Here is a 16451-nt window from a genome sequence, read left to right on the forward strand (position 1 = left end):
AATAATGAATGTAAACAACTTAGAGAGCTCTGACCTGTACCACCTGACTGCTGCAGATTCATTTCAGAGTTGATAGTGTTGCCATTAAAATGCATTCCAGTCACGAACCGCTCCGAGTATAACGTCACAGGTTTCCATCTATTCCAGTTTACAGTAGTTATGGTGTGATCGCAGCATAAGCTCGTTGTTTTGGTTCAGGAGGAACTGTAAAACGTGGCTGCTGTTTGTTTGCGGTGCTCCGTGAAGCAAATCACCTACCCTGCCTTTAATCTAGTATATTCATTGTGTCCTTTTTGTTAGAGTTTGCATTCACATTAAAATAAAAAACACTCAGTATGAATATGTATTGCAGAATATAAGAATATAACAAATGTACTGTGTATTCAATGCAAAATATTAAAATGAATAATGTTGTAAATATGTATTGTCCAACAAAATAAACATATTATGACAAAAAAGAAAAAAAAAGATCCAAAATGTCAAGGTTTAAAAAACTATTTAAAAAACTATAAAAATCACACATTAACTAGGGATGAATGATAATTTAATAACATGGACTATAATTAAGGGTCAGCCAGCCATTATCTCAAAATAAACACAGACAATGCAAAGTGAACACTTCTGGACATTATGCCAATAATTTGACCACTGATTTGCAATTGACCAGTCAAAATCAAATATTCATGTAATAACAAGAATAGTCTTATCCTTATCATCCAGGATGTCAATATTTTCAATGCCTCTCTAATATTAACCAATGTCTCATTTAGATTAACAATATAAATAGTGAAGAAAATTTTGGAAAAGAAGTTGCAACGTCTTTATTTTTTGATTTCATTAAATTGTGAACTGAGGTAGTGTCAACCACTCTGAGCATTTTCTGTTATGATGATTGTTGTGATGGAATGAGAGTTACAAAAATGGCTTGTATTGGTTGGAAATGAGAGGGAAAATTTATTTGCAACCCATGATTGGCTGCCATCATGCCAAACCGGTGGTCCTCACAGAAGTGACCAAATGAGAAACAGTGTCTCTGACTCCCTCTGCTGCCGTCATTAGCATTTCTTTCTGTAGAGAGACTGTCCCTGATGGAGAGAAAACAAAAATCAATATATTAGAATGATTTCTGAAGGATCATGTGACAACAAAGTTGCTAGCATAATAAAAATGACTGCGCAAACCTGTGGTTGCATATAGAGAAAGCTCATTTCTAAGTCGCTGTACAAGCTCACAAAGTTCCTCCTCCTCGTCCATCTCTGAGACGTCTGAGTCTGAATGCTCCTCCAGTGCTAAATCAGACATGGACTGATGAAATAAAGAAAGATCCTGTCTTTCATGTAGTAGCTCCTCCTGTTCCTCCTGTAGTCCCTCCTCCTCAACTTCTTCTTGCTGCCCTGAAGCTGTCTGGACGTCCTGTGTCAAAACACTATCTGTGTCATCTAGATTCGTAGAGATGTCTTCTGATACCTCATAAAGAGTCTCCTCCTCCACTTCTATCCCTCCTTCCTGAAATGCTTCCCTCCTTTTCTCCACCTCCTCTTCTCCACTGGAGCTGTCATGAGGTTCTGGTTGTGTCCAGTCGGTCTCACTAATGCTGTCATTATGTTCTGGTTGAAGGTCTGAATGGGAATGGAAGTCAGTTCTGTGCTGATCTCTGTCCCTCAGACTCAACACCTGACAATGACAACAAAGAACAATTAAAGAACTTGTTTTACGTTCCTTGTCATTTCTCTTGGCTTTCGTCTGGAGTAAACACTGCATCTCTACTATTTACAAAAAAAAAAAAGAAAGAAAAAAAGTGAAAAAGTGAATGTTCCCTTCAGAGAGCATGTCCATCAATTTCAGGTGGCAAATATTGCCCCCTACTAAAATCCATTTGGATTGCACCGTTTTAACATAATATAATAAACTTAATGTGACATTTGCCTCTATTTAATTTTATTTAAATCATAAAATACTATTTTTAAAATGCGTTTATTTTAAATTATTATATTAGAATCATATTTATATATAATCCTACCTATTTCTTATCTGTTCTATTTATGACTAACAAATATGCATCACATTAAAGTTGGCATGAAATGGAAAATGCATTAATGTTTTCTTCCCTATTGTGACGTATATCTATGGAAGCTTGTTTCCGCCACTGAATAAAAAATGAAAACGGTATAATTGCAAATTTTATCTTCGCAATTCTTACTTTTTTTCTCAGAATTGCATGATATAAACTTGCAATTGCAAGTTATAAAGTCAGAATTGTGAGTTATAAAGTCAGAATTGTGAGTTATAAAGTCAGAATTGCGTGATATAAAGTTGCAGTTTATGAGAAAAAAGTCAAGTCTTTTTTCCCTCAGAATTGGATTTTAAATCTCGCCATTGTAGGAGAAAAAAGTCAGAATTGCAAGAAAAAAAGGACTGTGAGTTTATATCTTGCAATTGTGTTTATAACACGCAATTGTAAGTTTATGTTAAAACTGTGCAATTCAAATAGATTTATGTTAAATGCCCTCCTTATGCTGCTTCTCACATGTCTGACTCTGTCCAGTTCGTCTTCCAGATGCTGGTTATTTTGGTTCAGCGCCTCCATCATGGTCTTCAGCTCAGTGCATTTGTCCTCCAGTGAATCATGCTCTGACTGCGCTGCAACTCTCCACACCTGAAACTCTTTCTCCAGGAGCCTGATCATAACATCCCATCACATACAAATACAATACCAACACAGAAAAATATATGTCAACACAAAAACACTGTTATTAAAAACAAACATACACATGTGCACAAAGTCTACGTTCAAATATCTGCACAATTTTCACTCACACACACGACACACAAAACTATCGGCCTTTTCTATCCTCAAAGATTTACTTTGAAAAAAGGCCCACCATTTATCTCTCTGCAGATCCCTCATGGCCTTCTGGGTAACAATGAGGTCTTTTTGGAGATCAGCTGTTTCTCTCTATAACATCATAAACAAGAACATCATAAACATTGTGATGAATGAGTGAAACAGCTTCTCTAATGAGGAAAAAAAGTTTGATTTTGTTGTTTACTATTGATGTGATCTCATGTGAGTGACAGGTTGCCCCGCCCTCATGCCAGTGCACACGTCATCAGAGAAGAAATGTTGTTGCAAAAGGGAGAGGAAGATATTTTGATTAAAGGGGCTATAAGTAAGCTTTTTACTGTATTTATTGCTTTTTTATTGCCAATGTGTGAACAGCTTGTTAACGAAACTTGAAAAAATGAGACCTTTACTCAGACTACCTAGGTTGTCTATAAAAGCCATGTAGGACTGATTTTTATGTGAAAGACTGGCTGCAGTTCACTTAACGGCCACAGGTGTCTCTAATAACAAGGCCTTCTGATGTCCACAGATAAATTATTTATAACAAACAATGCAATACAGTATTCAAAAAAAATAAAAAAATAAATAATAATAATTTGTCAACTTTATTTTATGGTGCTTTAAGAAATCTTTAAAAAAAAAAGGTGTTCAAAGCAATGAATGAAAAGGACAAGAAATGTGTACGTAATTATGGAAGTCCAAAGAGGTCATCCATATTTTTGTCTTGTTTTATAATGAACACAACTTATTTTTTTCATGTTCGACTTAAAAGTGGTTTCTTTCTGCAAAAAAACATTTAAAAGCAATACATACAGTAGTGGCTAAAAGTTATGTCTGGGGTTTTTTTTTTTTTTTTTAAATGTTTTTAATGACCCTCTAAGTTCGAATAAATCTTCTAAATATTAGGAAATTATTTTATATTTTTTAAATATTTTAGATATGAGAAAATAACAAAACACTAAACTTGATTAAGGATTTTTATCTGAAAATTCTATTTTGCCAAAAAATGCTGACTATTTTTTAATTTACTATGCAAGAAAATGCATAGAAAAACAAAAAGCTCACAGGAAAATGCATACATGTCTACAATCATAATCAGTTATTAATATTTTGCCGTTGGCTGTCTCTTGTTTTCGTTTCTGTTTATAATTTCTTTGTACCGGCCAAAGTTATGTCCGCACAGTTTGGCGTTTCATTGCATTATCACAAATAAAAAATGATACAACTAAAAAATAAAATGACACAACTATGCAATGTGTAAAAAAAAAAAAAAAAAAATGACACAACTAATGCAATATGCTTACAAAATCTTTTTAATAATATTTGAATAAAGGGTGATTTCAATTTCCCTAGGCCGGAAATCACTTTTGGCCACCACTGAATACAACTTTTGTTGAGATCACAAGAAAACAAAACTTTATAAAAGCAAAAATATTTTATTTATATTATATTATGTGCATTTTTGCAATGCTTTATTGGAATGGGAGGTCAGATTTTTACTTCCAGAAACCCCTCTGTTGCCCTCTATTGTGAAACATTGCAGGTAAGTTACCTGAGGAGTCTCCGTCTCTTCTGTCTGCAGGGCTTTAGACTCTACTGTAACCGCAGCAGCAGTCAGACGTGTTTCAGGAGCATTATGCATGTCTGGATCTGCCCCAAACGGCAGCACTGGAGAGGGGGCACTGCAGACACACAAACACATGCAGTCATCTGTGCTGTTAAACATGTATCATTTGCTGTTTAAAGGTTTGTTCACCATTTATTTCCAACACAAAACACACACACACGAAATCTGTACCTGGACCCTGCTCTCTTCCTCTCTGCTTCTCTCCGAGTGCGTCGAGGTACCAAAGCGTGTCGAGCGCTGGAGGCCAGTGACGCCATCGACTCCTTCCAGGATGGCTGAACAAACCATAACACACATTATATAAGGCATAATTAAAAGAGCATGTGTGTTACATATACTGCTGTTCTGTTACACTATTACAAAATACACTATTAAATACACTATTCTGTTTTTTTAAATGTACCATTATTAAACTTCTGTCTGATACTGATATAATTGATAAATGCCTAAAATTTAAAGGGTTAGTTCACCCAAAAAATGAAAATTCTGTCATTAGTTACTCATCCTCATGTTGTTCCAAACCCGTAACATTTTCATTCATCTTCTGAACACAAATTAAGATATTTTTGATGAAAATATAGATAGACAGCAATTTAATTACCACTTTCAAGGCCCAGAAAGGTACTAAAGACATTGTAAAAACAGTCAACGTGACTACAGTGGTTCAAGTGACAAACACTTCATAACAATAAGTAGTCACATGGATTTAAAAAATCTCTTTACTACTTTTCTATACATTGAATGTGGTAATTAAATTGCTGTCTACGGGGGATAAAAAGAACTCTTGGATTTCATCAAAAATATCTTAATTGGTGTTGAAGAATGAAGGTCTTACGAGTTTGGAACGACATGAGGGCGAGTAACTAATAACAGAATTTTCATTTTTGGGTGAACTAACCCTTTAAAATGCTAAAATAATTTGTCTAAAAAAATTAATAATAAAATAAAAACTAAAATCAATTATTTTAATTACTCACACTAAATTAAGGCATTAAACTGACATCCCTAGTTAATGCATGTACAGTATATGTAAAACATTATATGTTTGGTAGTACACCTGAGTGCAATATTCCAGTACAGGATGGGAGGGCTTGTGTTTCCTGCTGCGTCTCTCAGTCAGAAAGCAGCTTTGGCACAGGTGTACGTTCAGGCATTTCAGACAGCGATACCTATGGGAAGGTCATTTTTTAGTATTACTATTTAGGTTTCATTTATTTTTGTTTCAATTTTTGATTTAGTAAACGATAATAACCCTGGAACATAAACATTACAACCAGAGCTATGGGCCAGTAAAGCAGTTTCAAACCCGCCAGGATGTATAGCAATAATATTAAAAAACGCACCTGAGGCCAGTGATAGGAAAGGCTTTACAGACATGACAGCGGACTCTGTGTTGTACAGCCTCACTCACTGAAATCCTGTAGAGAGTGGACAGCCATAACAGCAGACGGGGTTCTGACTGGAGCCAGCCAATAAAATGCTCTTCAGTCACATGTGCACCGATTACCTGAGAGAGAGAGAGAAAATCCCTAATTTACAGAATTTGAGGCTGTTTACATACATGTGTGAGCAACATATATTGTCGCTAGTTTAGCTTAGTGATTAAAAAATCTGGGCTGTCAAGGAAAAATGCCATAGCTTAGCAAATAGTATGATGGTCCTCTTGTGAGGGACCACCTTTCTAAAATATAAAGGCATTATTTACAGTGTTGGGGAAAGTTACTTTTAAAGATAAGGCATTACAATATTGCATTACTTAGTCACTTTTTATGAAAAGAAATGCGTTACATTACTTTTGCGTTACTTTTTCTCGCCTGGGCTGGGCTTGCTTGTTTGTTTTTTAATTTGGCAAATTTTAAAGAATTAGTCCACTTTCAAATAAAATGTTCCTGATAATTTACTCACCCCCATGTCATCCAAGATGTTCATGTCTTTCTTTCTTCAGTCGAAAAGAAATTAAGGTTTTTAATGAAAACATTCCAGGATTTTTCTCCATATAGTGGACTTCAATGGCCTCCAAACGGTTGAAGGTCAAAATGACAGTTTCAGAGCAGCTTCAAAGGGCTTTAAATGATACCAGACGAGGAATATGAGTCTTATCTAGCGAAATTTTTTAAATGTATAAAAAATATACATATAAACACAAATGATTGCTTTTGTAAGTGCTTCCGATTTCCGTATTCTTCAAAAAACTTACGCTGTATGTCCTACGCCTTCCCTATTCTACTTACGGAAAAAATGGAACTGCCGCCGCGTTCGTTCCGTAAGTAGAATAGGGAAGGCGTAGGACATACAGTGTAAACTTTTTGAAGAATACGGAAATGCGGTTTTGGCAGAAGCACTTACAAAGGCGATCATTTGTTTATATAAAGCATTACATTTTTTTTCAAATGACCGATCGTTTCACTAGATAAGGCCCTTATTCCTCGTCTGCTATCGTTTAAAGCCCTTTGAAGCTGCACTGAAACTGTCATTTTGACCTTCAACCATTTGGAGGCCATTGAAGTCCACTATAAGGAGAATAATCCTGGAATGTTTTCATCAAAAACCTTAATTTCTTTTCGACTGAAGAAAGAAGGACATGGACATCTTGGATGACATGGGGGAGAGTAAATTAACAGGAAAATTTTATTTGAAAGTGGACTAATCCTTTAAGGCCCTTTCACACAAAAAGTGGCATGAATAAGCCTAAAGTGGAAGGAAATGCATATATATGACTATACTGTAGAGGGCGCAGCTCAAACAAACCTTTCAGCTGTGCTAAAATTCAAGAAGAATAGGATACAGAAGAACGAAGTTCAACACTCTTCTTTCTAATTTCAGCAAATACACTGATTAATAAAGTGAGATTAAATACATAAAGTATATTTGTGTCATTTAATATAGTTTATTACAGGTTTGCGTAAAATTCTGAGATTGCATTTCACTGTTTTTATTCATTTTGAAGAATACTGAATGTGAGATGAGTAAATGCATGTTTACATTTAGTCTAGAACTACAATAACCATCATGTTCACACAGCGCACACAACACCTCTGCACTTTACTTCTCTCAACATGGGGACAGGAGAGCTGTCAGTCAATAAATCTGAAAAAGTAACTTGCATTACTTTACTAGTTACCTGAAAATGTAATCTGATTATGTAACTCAAGTTACTTGTAATGAGTTACCCCAACACTGATTATATATTTGCATACTTATATTCTGTGACATATATATAGTGTGTTGGGAGAATGTACAATACCCCATTGAAGCAGGAGGACACTGCAGTTTCCGCATGACCAAACACATGGTTTTCTTGAACCACTGCTGGAACCTTAACCAGACGGTTTAAATTTAGAAATTTGTTAGTATTTGTTAGAAATGGCTCTTATTAATTGGATCAGACTCGTTGTTTTGCTCACCTGGCTGAGGTCTTCCAGCAGGACTCTGAGAGCACTTCGACTGATAGAGCCGCCGTCGCTCTCCTGATTCCCACTGTAGCTCTCAGCCAGTCGGAACAGAGCTGCAGAGACACAAGCACAGACTCTGAACACTGAACCATGATCCTAACATCTTTAATACTGAAAGCTAGACAGAATCAGAATAAGAGATACAAATCAAGTGAATGTGGAACAGACCCCTCTGTTTAGCTGAGAGAGTGTCTCCACAGAGGGCGATCAGGGCGGCCTCCACTGACCTGAGCAGAATAACACCGGTTTTCTCTCTAAAAGAAAGCAAGCTTAAATTACACATGCATAAGTACAAAAATAGACTATATAATGTTGAATCAGTAGTCACCCCTCACCTGTCAAACAGTTTAAAGAGAAGTCTGGAGGTTTGATCTGTGGCTTCAGGTACTGCCTGACCAGGAAGTTCATGTGAAATGCTCTGGAATAGTTCTTCTAGAAGCTGCTGTACGTCTTCTTGAGCAAGACTAATCATTGGTTCCCCAGAACATAAAGTATTTAACACTGGGCGCAAATCCTGCAGTGACACCAGGTGCACTGGAGTTTGAAAAAGAGAATGAGATAAATTGATGCATAATAAGTGTGTGAGAGTATGTAATGTTATATAAAAGCATCCTGCTGCATTCAGAAGAAAAAAGTTAAAAAGAAAAACTCACGCTGACATAGTTTTTGTAATGAGCGAAGCTTTAGAGCAGCTCGATACACTGCAGGACGAACCTCATTCAGCCCTTCTATGGGAGCAATACATGAAATAACACATGAACAGACCACAAAAGAGAGTGCTGACTGTAATTTACTGCAAAACACAACTGGTTTCAAGAAATTGATGCGATTTTGATCAATAAATGTACTTTGAAAATATGGCCTGAATTTGTATCACTATACACAAAAGAGGATACCCACACAGAGATTCCATTGTAAACACACACATAATGTGTATGTATATATATATATATATATATATATATATACTATAATGTATATATGTATATTCCATATATATATACAGTCAAACCAAAAATTATTCAGACATTTTTTATATTTTTGATATGTTTTTACTAGTGGGTGCAGGACACTATAGTTCATTTATGTAAGTCACAGTCACACTAGAGAAACTGCATTGAGCAATACAATTATAGAAAACAGGAGCTACCCGTACATGTAACAATAGGAGCATGCTATGATTAATACTGTATTGCAACATAAGCCATGTATACCTGATGTTACGATGAAACAAAATATGTAAATTGACCCATGGACCTAAGTATATATAGAAGTGTGTTAGAAAGAATAATCATCTTGGACTGAGACAGAGACCTTCACCTTCACTCTTTCTTGGAGTACCTACAGTATAGCAAAGGATCCATTCTACAGAGAGCATTCAGAGCCTTGACAGAGAGCCTATCCTTCTGAATTGGTGAGAAAGCCTTTTAGCATTAATTTAGTGGGTCCATGGTGTTCACTCTTTAGCTGTTACAGAGCATACTAGCTTTGTATTCCTCACCCTGCGAGGTGAGGGGAGCCTGGTGTGTTCTTAGGATTGTTGACTATTGTTTGATCTATTAATTTGAATTAGCTACTCAAATATTTTAGCATTAAGATTAATAAACTATAATCCAAGAATATTATGTGCATCAGTGGTTCTCTGACACACAATCCTCAGCCTTATCTCAGAAAGAGAACATTGCAAGTAATAAAAGCTTGTAGGCCCTGAAACCCAAATAGGGGGCAACTGTCTCTTTTTAAAAGGAATTAGTTTAAAAAGATAACTGATCATTAGAACTAAAATAAGAATAATACTTATGTAAAATAAAGAGACATCTCCTGGATGATCTAACAAGATTGTTCATAGAGTGCAGATAAAATTTAAAAGTCAGGCTATCAGGTTAAGGTGGTACCAAGGAGGGGTTTATTAAAATCATAATTTAAGTTGTTTCAGAGGTTAAAGTATAAACCGCATCTGCTATAAGCTTACCTCTACTTAAATAGGAACCCAGTCCATAATTATTAAAAAGAATTCGAGACTTACAACCTTAATCACATCTTACCATAAGGGTGAGATTCGATGGGTCCAAATTGTGAACTTTTGAGAGGTGGCTCTAAAAAGGACTCAAAAGATGGCTTGACAAAAAATTATTCAGACACTTTGACCTGACCAAGTGTTATCTGACATAATTAAGATAATTTTTTCTGACACAGTTTAACTCTGAGATCTTGTCATATTTTATTACCATTTTTTTAAACTATAGTGAATAAACTGTAATGAATGAAATGTTCAATGTGTCTAAATACATTTTGGTTTGACTGTATATAATTAATAAATACATTATTATTTACAGATCCTCTCTTTATTATTCTTAATACACCTACTTACACAAACATTTTCTGCCATTTTCATCCCAAATTAATATAAAAAGGACCAGACTTACCAATGCTATTCACATCCATAACAGTTTGCTGATCAATAAAAGACAAAAATTAAAAAGTCATTGACTAACCATGTAAAACAAAAATGACTTTTATTTCAATAGTGATTAATTTTATTTTCAACTACATTGTTTTCTATTTCTTCATTTTTTTTTTTTAAATCAATAGATTAACCTACCATGGAAAATAACCTAGGCTAACTAGTCAGCATATCAAATGTAACCAAGTGTATTTACTGAAAAGTGAAAAAAATGACCTTGAAAAAAATAAAGCTTGACCTCCTGAGGCAGACTATCAACATTTCCCTAAAGGTTAGTTGGCCTAAATGTTTTTATTGCCAGTTCACATAGGTCGACCCAACATAAGGTTAGGCATAGGCAACCCAGAATATCTGGCAACCCCACACTCAGTTCTGCAAACAGGGTTGCCAGGTTTTCACAACAAACCCCGCCCAAATGTTACTCAAAACAATCCCAATCGCGTTTCAGGGGGTCTCACGGTAAAAATCGCTTTTCGGGGGGTAAAATCCGCGTTTTTGGCAGGGTTTCCCTGGTAAAATTCGCATTCCAGGGCCTAAATAATACGTTATTTGGGTCGCTTCAACCCGCGGGAATTAAAAACAACCCGCGCCAAAACTGTTGAAGTGGCGGGAAAACCGCGGACGTGGCAACACTGTCTGCGAGGAAAACCATCATCTGACAACAAGGTCAGTGTTTTACTTTAAAATGTAAACGTAACATAACATATATCTTTAAACGTCTCTGCTAATATTATTGCAAATTAGATATGTCGACGTTTGTACTTTTTGTATAAATATGATTTCAGTGGTGCAGATTGCTGACGTGTTGTAATAAAGGGAAAATGAAAGCAAATCAAATATGATTTATTTGATTCGGTTCCTCGGAGAATCGTAAACCGAACGATGTAATTTTAGTTATAAGTTACAAGTTATAGTAATTGTCAAATAAGTTTTATGTTTATATTTATAGCATATCTATATCGAACTGCGGATGAATCGATTTAAAACAGGCTAATAGTTAACTTATATCGCTCACCTGAACACTGCAACATGAAATTGTTTCCTTGTGTGAACATCAAGTCCTTTGTAAATTTAAAACTTGCGTGCACAAGCTGCCACTTACTTGGTTTGTGTTACTTGTTGTTAATAATATATGAACTGAGCTTTTATTTCACTTTGTTCATGTCAGCACTATTGGCCATTATTAGGTTATTGACTCTTTGTAACTTTATATTATTGTATTGCATGTTTCTTCTTTGCTTTAAAGTGAATATGAACAATTTACTGTACTGAAGATGCTCTAAAAAATGAACTAATATCCATGTTTTTTCTTCTTTTCTCCAGTTCTTAAGTGTTGATTTTGTACAATGGACAAAACATTCATTCAAAGAATTCAACAAAACAAAGTCTTCCTCATAGACACTTTAACTGTAGAGGCCGAGATCATCTTGCAGCATGTGCAGCAGGCTAAACTTATTACTCAGCGTGACTACAACAACCTCTCTGATATTCGTGAAAGAGAGAAAAGAGTCATCGAGCTACTTGACAAACTCATGGGAAAGGGGAACGAAACGTGTCGCCAATTCATAGAGCTTTTAAGAAAGGAAAGTGTATTGGAAAATTTTCCAACGTTAAAGGATCATGCCATTTTTGATCCTCCAGTGCATGCCATTTCTGATCCTCCAATCCATCCTATGCATGAGGTGATGTTCATATTTGACCCTCATGTATTCAAGTTGCTGTAAATGCTGCAGTCAAGTATGTTCTGTATCACTGATGTGTGTATTTGTGCTTTTATTTCAGGTCTCTCAGTATAAAATAGCACAAATTCCACGTGGTGTCTGCGTAATCATCAATAATGTAAATTTTAAGAACATGAGTGAAAGAAGGGGATCAGATGAGGACCAAAGTTTGTTTTTTAAACATTTTTTGTATTTTATTTAGTTGGCATTAGATATTTTGGTAACACTTTATTTTACAGTGTCCTTGTTACATAGTAGTTACTATAGTACTAACTATACATTATGCATAATTACATGCGACTAACCCTAAACCAAACCCTGTAATAAATAGTACCTGTTGTTAATTAATATTACTCAGTACTATATTACACTGTAACAAGGACACCTTAAAATAAAGTGTGATATTTTAAGTTATAAATAGGTCTGTTTAAATACTCGATTCTGATTGGCTGAAAGGTGTTTAATGCACTGGTAGTTCCAGTTAGTTTAATCACCGTTCTATATTAATGAGAAGTTGCGTGTTATAATGTTAGAATTGCGTGATAAAGTCGCAACTGCGAGTTATAGTCAGAATTTTGTGATATAAAGCTGCAATTACATGTTATAAAGTCAAAATTGCTTGTTATAAAGACAAAATTGTGTGATATAAACTTGCAATTACGTGATAAAGTCAGAATTGTGAGTTATACAGTCAGAATTGCATGATATAAGGTTACAATTGGGTGTTATAAAGTCAGAATTGCGTGATATAAAGTCGAAATTGCCAGTTATAAAGTCAGAATTGCATGATATAAAATTGCAGTTGTGTTATAAAGTCAAAATTGTGTGATATAAACTTGCACTTGTTATAGAGTCAGAATTGCATGATATAAAATTGCAATTGCATGTTATAAAGTCAAAACTGTGATATAAACTCGCATTTTTTACACATTACGAGTTTATATCACAATTATTTAAAACATGCAATTCTGGCTATAACTCGCAACTGCAACATTATATCACACAATAATGAGAAAAAATGTCAGAATTGTGAGATAAAAAGTCGCAATTACCTTTTTACTTTTTATTCAGTGGCGGAAACAAGCTTCCATAAGTTGCTCATATTCTCTCTTTTCCACCCCAGAGTGTCTTACCAGAGTTTTCCGCTGGCTGGGGTTTGACGTGGTGGAGCACAGAAATAAAACTGCAGCTGAAATGAAGAATCTCCTCGAGGAGCTGGGGAAGACAGTAGATGGAGACTGCTTTGTATGCTGTGTCCTCTCCCATGGCGTAAAAGAAGGAGTCTGTGGAAGCGATGATGGTGTTGTTTCTGTTGATGAAATACGGGAGCCTTTCAATGGCATTACCTGCAAAAACCTTGTCGGCAAACCCAAACTGTTTTTTATACAGGCATGTCGTGGCAAAAAATATCAAATCGTGTGAAAGTCCAAGCGGATGCTCCAGAAGATGGAGAGTCAGAGATGGAGGCGGATGGTGATGATTTTGATATCACAATCCCGTCTGACTCAGATTTCCTCATTGCCAGGTCAACCACTGATGGTCACGTTTCTTTTAGAAATCAAAAAGAGGGCTCCTGGTTTATTCAGCTACTTTGCCAAAACCTAGAGAAACACTGTCCACAGTAAGTTTTAACTAATAAATCATGCACAAAATCAGAACTATATGTACTATCAAAAAAGACATTTATTTATTTATTTATTTATTTAATGTTCCCAGGGGTACAGACATCCTGACAATCCTGCTTTATGTGAATGATGAGGTTAGCAAAAAGGGGATACAGAGCAAACAAATGCCTGTCCATGAAGTCGCCATGAGGAAGAAACTGATCCTGCGGCCGGTGAACCACTGAAAGCTCCTGTATATGTGAAGCCATGGCTTGATATGTCATTTTTTAATAGGATCATTTAAAGGGAAATCTCAAACAAGTTTAAACAGCACATTTACTTTGAGGATGATTTACTTTTAAAGGATGATTTTTTTTTTTTAAAATCAGGACCAAAATTGTTTACTTTAAGGGATCCATGAGCCATTTGAGATCAGTTTGTTTTTCCAAGTTTTATAAGTAACTTTCAATAAGCTGCGGTTAATTATTTAATTTTTGCAGATATGTTTTACACATTTCTTTATATAAAATGTTTAACCTTTTCTATGTACTTTTTATATTCGATACAAATACACTCTTCCAATTATTTCATAATAAAATAACCTTTAAATATGGTGTATTACTGCATGTAAAAATGGAATGATATATTACTCAGAGTCACCTGCAATGCACATTAAGTCACAGAAACATGCCATCAGGGAGCATGAAAGGAGCAATATAGCAAAATATTAATGATATGATGCTGATACTCTATGATATGAATGATACTGCATGTGCCGAAATGGAGAGTTTTTAGATTTTTTGTAAGCAACCATCTGATAATAAAGGCTTTTTAAATTGAAAGAGTGCCATGGTAATCCTAAAGTTTTTTTGATAGCAAAATTTTTTGTTATTATATTATTTTGTTCATGTTAATGCAAAACCCTTTTGCTGCTATTGAGGTTGGATATAGATAAGGTTAAAGGGGAACATCACTTTTTTTGAAAATAGGCTCATTTTCCAACTCCCCTAGAGTTATGTTAAAGATACGTCTTTGTGTCTGTGACAGTGTTTACCGAGCAACTCCACAGCAACTACATAAATTCATCCACTAACCATTCAGAGAACACGTCCAGTTTCATTCTGAAAGTTGTAACTTCTTCCTGAGTCTCTCCATCAGTGTCGACTCCGGTTTGAACAATGTAAGGCTGAACACCGTTACAGACAATCCTTATTTTGGGCTGCGTGAGATTCTCCAGCTTTGTTGTTGTTGAGCTGTTAAAGCTCCGCCCTCTTCTGGAAAGGAGGCGGGAGGAGCAACTTATTTACATTTAAAGGGACACACACAAAAATGACGTTTGCTCACACCCAAATGGGGCAAATTTGACAAGCTATAATAAATGATCTGTGGGGTATTTTGAGCTGAAACTTCACAAACACATTCTGGAGACACCAGAGACTTATATTACATCTTGTAAAAGAGGCATTATAGGTCCACTTTAAATAGCACCACCTTGGTTGAGGTTCAAAGCGAGCCGTACCAATACTAAAATGTGATGTGTTAACACTGCAGATCACTGATTGCTCAGAGAGAATCGTCACTACCAGTATAATTTGTTCGCACAAAGCGATAGTTTAAGTGATAGTTGCAAGCAACTTGTAAAAAGAAATGCTATCGTGGTCAGTCAGTATCAGAGGTACAGACGTTCCTCTAGTTGGTAGCCAAGTAGCGGATCTACAGCAGTAGAGGTGGTGTCATGAGAATTCGAGTATTTTAATATTAATTTTACACAATGATAGCAATGTGGTATATAATATTACTATAATACATTTTTAATCAATTACTAGTCATGCTTAGTACACACAAAATTAATTTGAAGCATGTAAATAAGGAACTATATTTGAAGCAAAAAAACATAGCCTACCTAATATAAGCTAAGCTAGCATCAGAATGTATCAAAATTCATTAAGGTCTTTAATCAGTACTCAACTGGTAAAGTCATGGAAACGTATTTTTAAAAGGGTTTTATAGTCATAGCCTAATGGTTAGGGAGTCAGACTGGTAACCTGAAGGTTGTGGGTTCAAGTCTCAATACCAGCAGAAACTTTTCCTTCAAATGTCACTTTTTTTACTTTCAAATTACAAATTTCTGAACCTCCTCCACCTGATTAATCTGAAAACATAAGTGTGTCAAGCAATTTATTGAGACATGAAACAATATTCAAATCAGTGGTCATCATCAATATGGGTTTGTGTTAATGGCAAACTGGTGTTTATTGTAGAGCACTTTTGCATATGAGTTCATATTACACAAACCGTAACAATGACAATTTTTTTTTGCATGTAAAAGTCATAAAAATTGTTTTAATACAAAAACCTGGTGCATTACTTCATGTACAATGAAATATACTTGTCATTAATCCAATTAAAATAAACATTCATCAACACATAAACATGCCATGGGATAGGACCAAAAGAAACAGTTTGTCAAATGTAGGCTTCACAAAGCACGTTTCCTGAATTGACATGGTAATTATAAATACACTGTAATTGCTACAAACTACAGTTTGGGTCCAGTGCTAATAATAGGCTATATTAGAGTATTCAATCACATTAAGTGATAAAATATGTCAGCAAAAAAATATTTTGGAAAGAAAGCATTTGTCAGGTCTTTCTTGAAGTAATTGTTTTAAAGTACAATATGTTTAACCGAAGCTCCTAATTCACACTATTCACGACACTCATTCCTTTGGCTTAGT

General features: G+C 35.2%; 2 protein-coding genes across 2 annotated transcripts; one reads left to right on the forward strand and one right to left on the reverse strand.

Moving 5' to 3' along the window:
- Positions 1 to 82: 82 nt before the first annotated feature.
- Positions 83 to 10379, reverse strand: dytn (dystrotelin). Its single transcript, XM_048200586.1, has 14 exons — positions 10351 to 10379; positions 8578 to 8652; positions 8260 to 8458; positions 8093 to 8178; positions 7877 to 7977; positions 7717 to 7788; positions 5816 to 5979; positions 5530 to 5641; positions 4644 to 4747; positions 4398 to 4527; positions 2883 to 2956; positions 2528 to 2678; positions 1182 to 1674; positions 83 to 1085 (listed from the first exon to the last, which is right to left on the reverse strand). The coding sequence occupies exons 1-14, from the start codon at positions 10367 to 10369 to the stop codon at positions 982 to 984; spliced, it is 1884 nt and encodes a 627-aa protein (XP_048056543.1). The 5' UTR covers positions 10370 to 10379; the 3' UTR covers positions 83 to 981.
- Positions 10380 to 10778: 399 nt separating this feature from the next.
- Positions 10779 to 14506, forward strand: casp20 (caspase 20, apoptosis-related cysteine peptidase). Its single transcript, XM_048200587.1, is given in 6 exon segments — positions 10779 to 11054; positions 11712 to 12070; positions 12171 to 12276; positions 13233 to 13520; positions 13523 to 13730; positions 13826 to 14506. Coding segments are annotated over 5 exon segments (1071 nt in total). The 5' UTR covers positions 10779 to 11054; positions 11712 to 11734; the 3' UTR covers positions 13959 to 14506.
- The last annotated feature ends 1945 nt before the right edge of the window (positions 14507 to 16451 follow it).

This window comes from Megalobrama amblycephala, linkage group LG8 (genome assembly GCF_018812025.1).
Source record: "Megalobrama amblycephala isolate DHTTF-2021 linkage group LG8, ASM1881202v1, whole genome shotgun sequence".
Taxonomy (NCBI): Eukaryota; Metazoa; Chordata; class Actinopteri; order Cypriniformes; family Xenocyprididae; genus Megalobrama; species Megalobrama amblycephala.

Bases quoted from the DNA above. Each gene is read 5' to 3' on its own strand.
- dytn (XM_048200586.1), bottom strand. The intron at 2,957-4,397 runs GTAACTTACCTG...ATGATGTTATAG, and splicing joins AAGAGACGGAGACTCCTCAG to AGAGAAACAGCTGATCTCCA. The intron at 1,086-1,181 runs GTTTGCGCAGTC...TCTCTCCATCAG, and splicing joins TTCTCTATATGCAACCACAG to GGACAGTCTCTCTACAGAAA.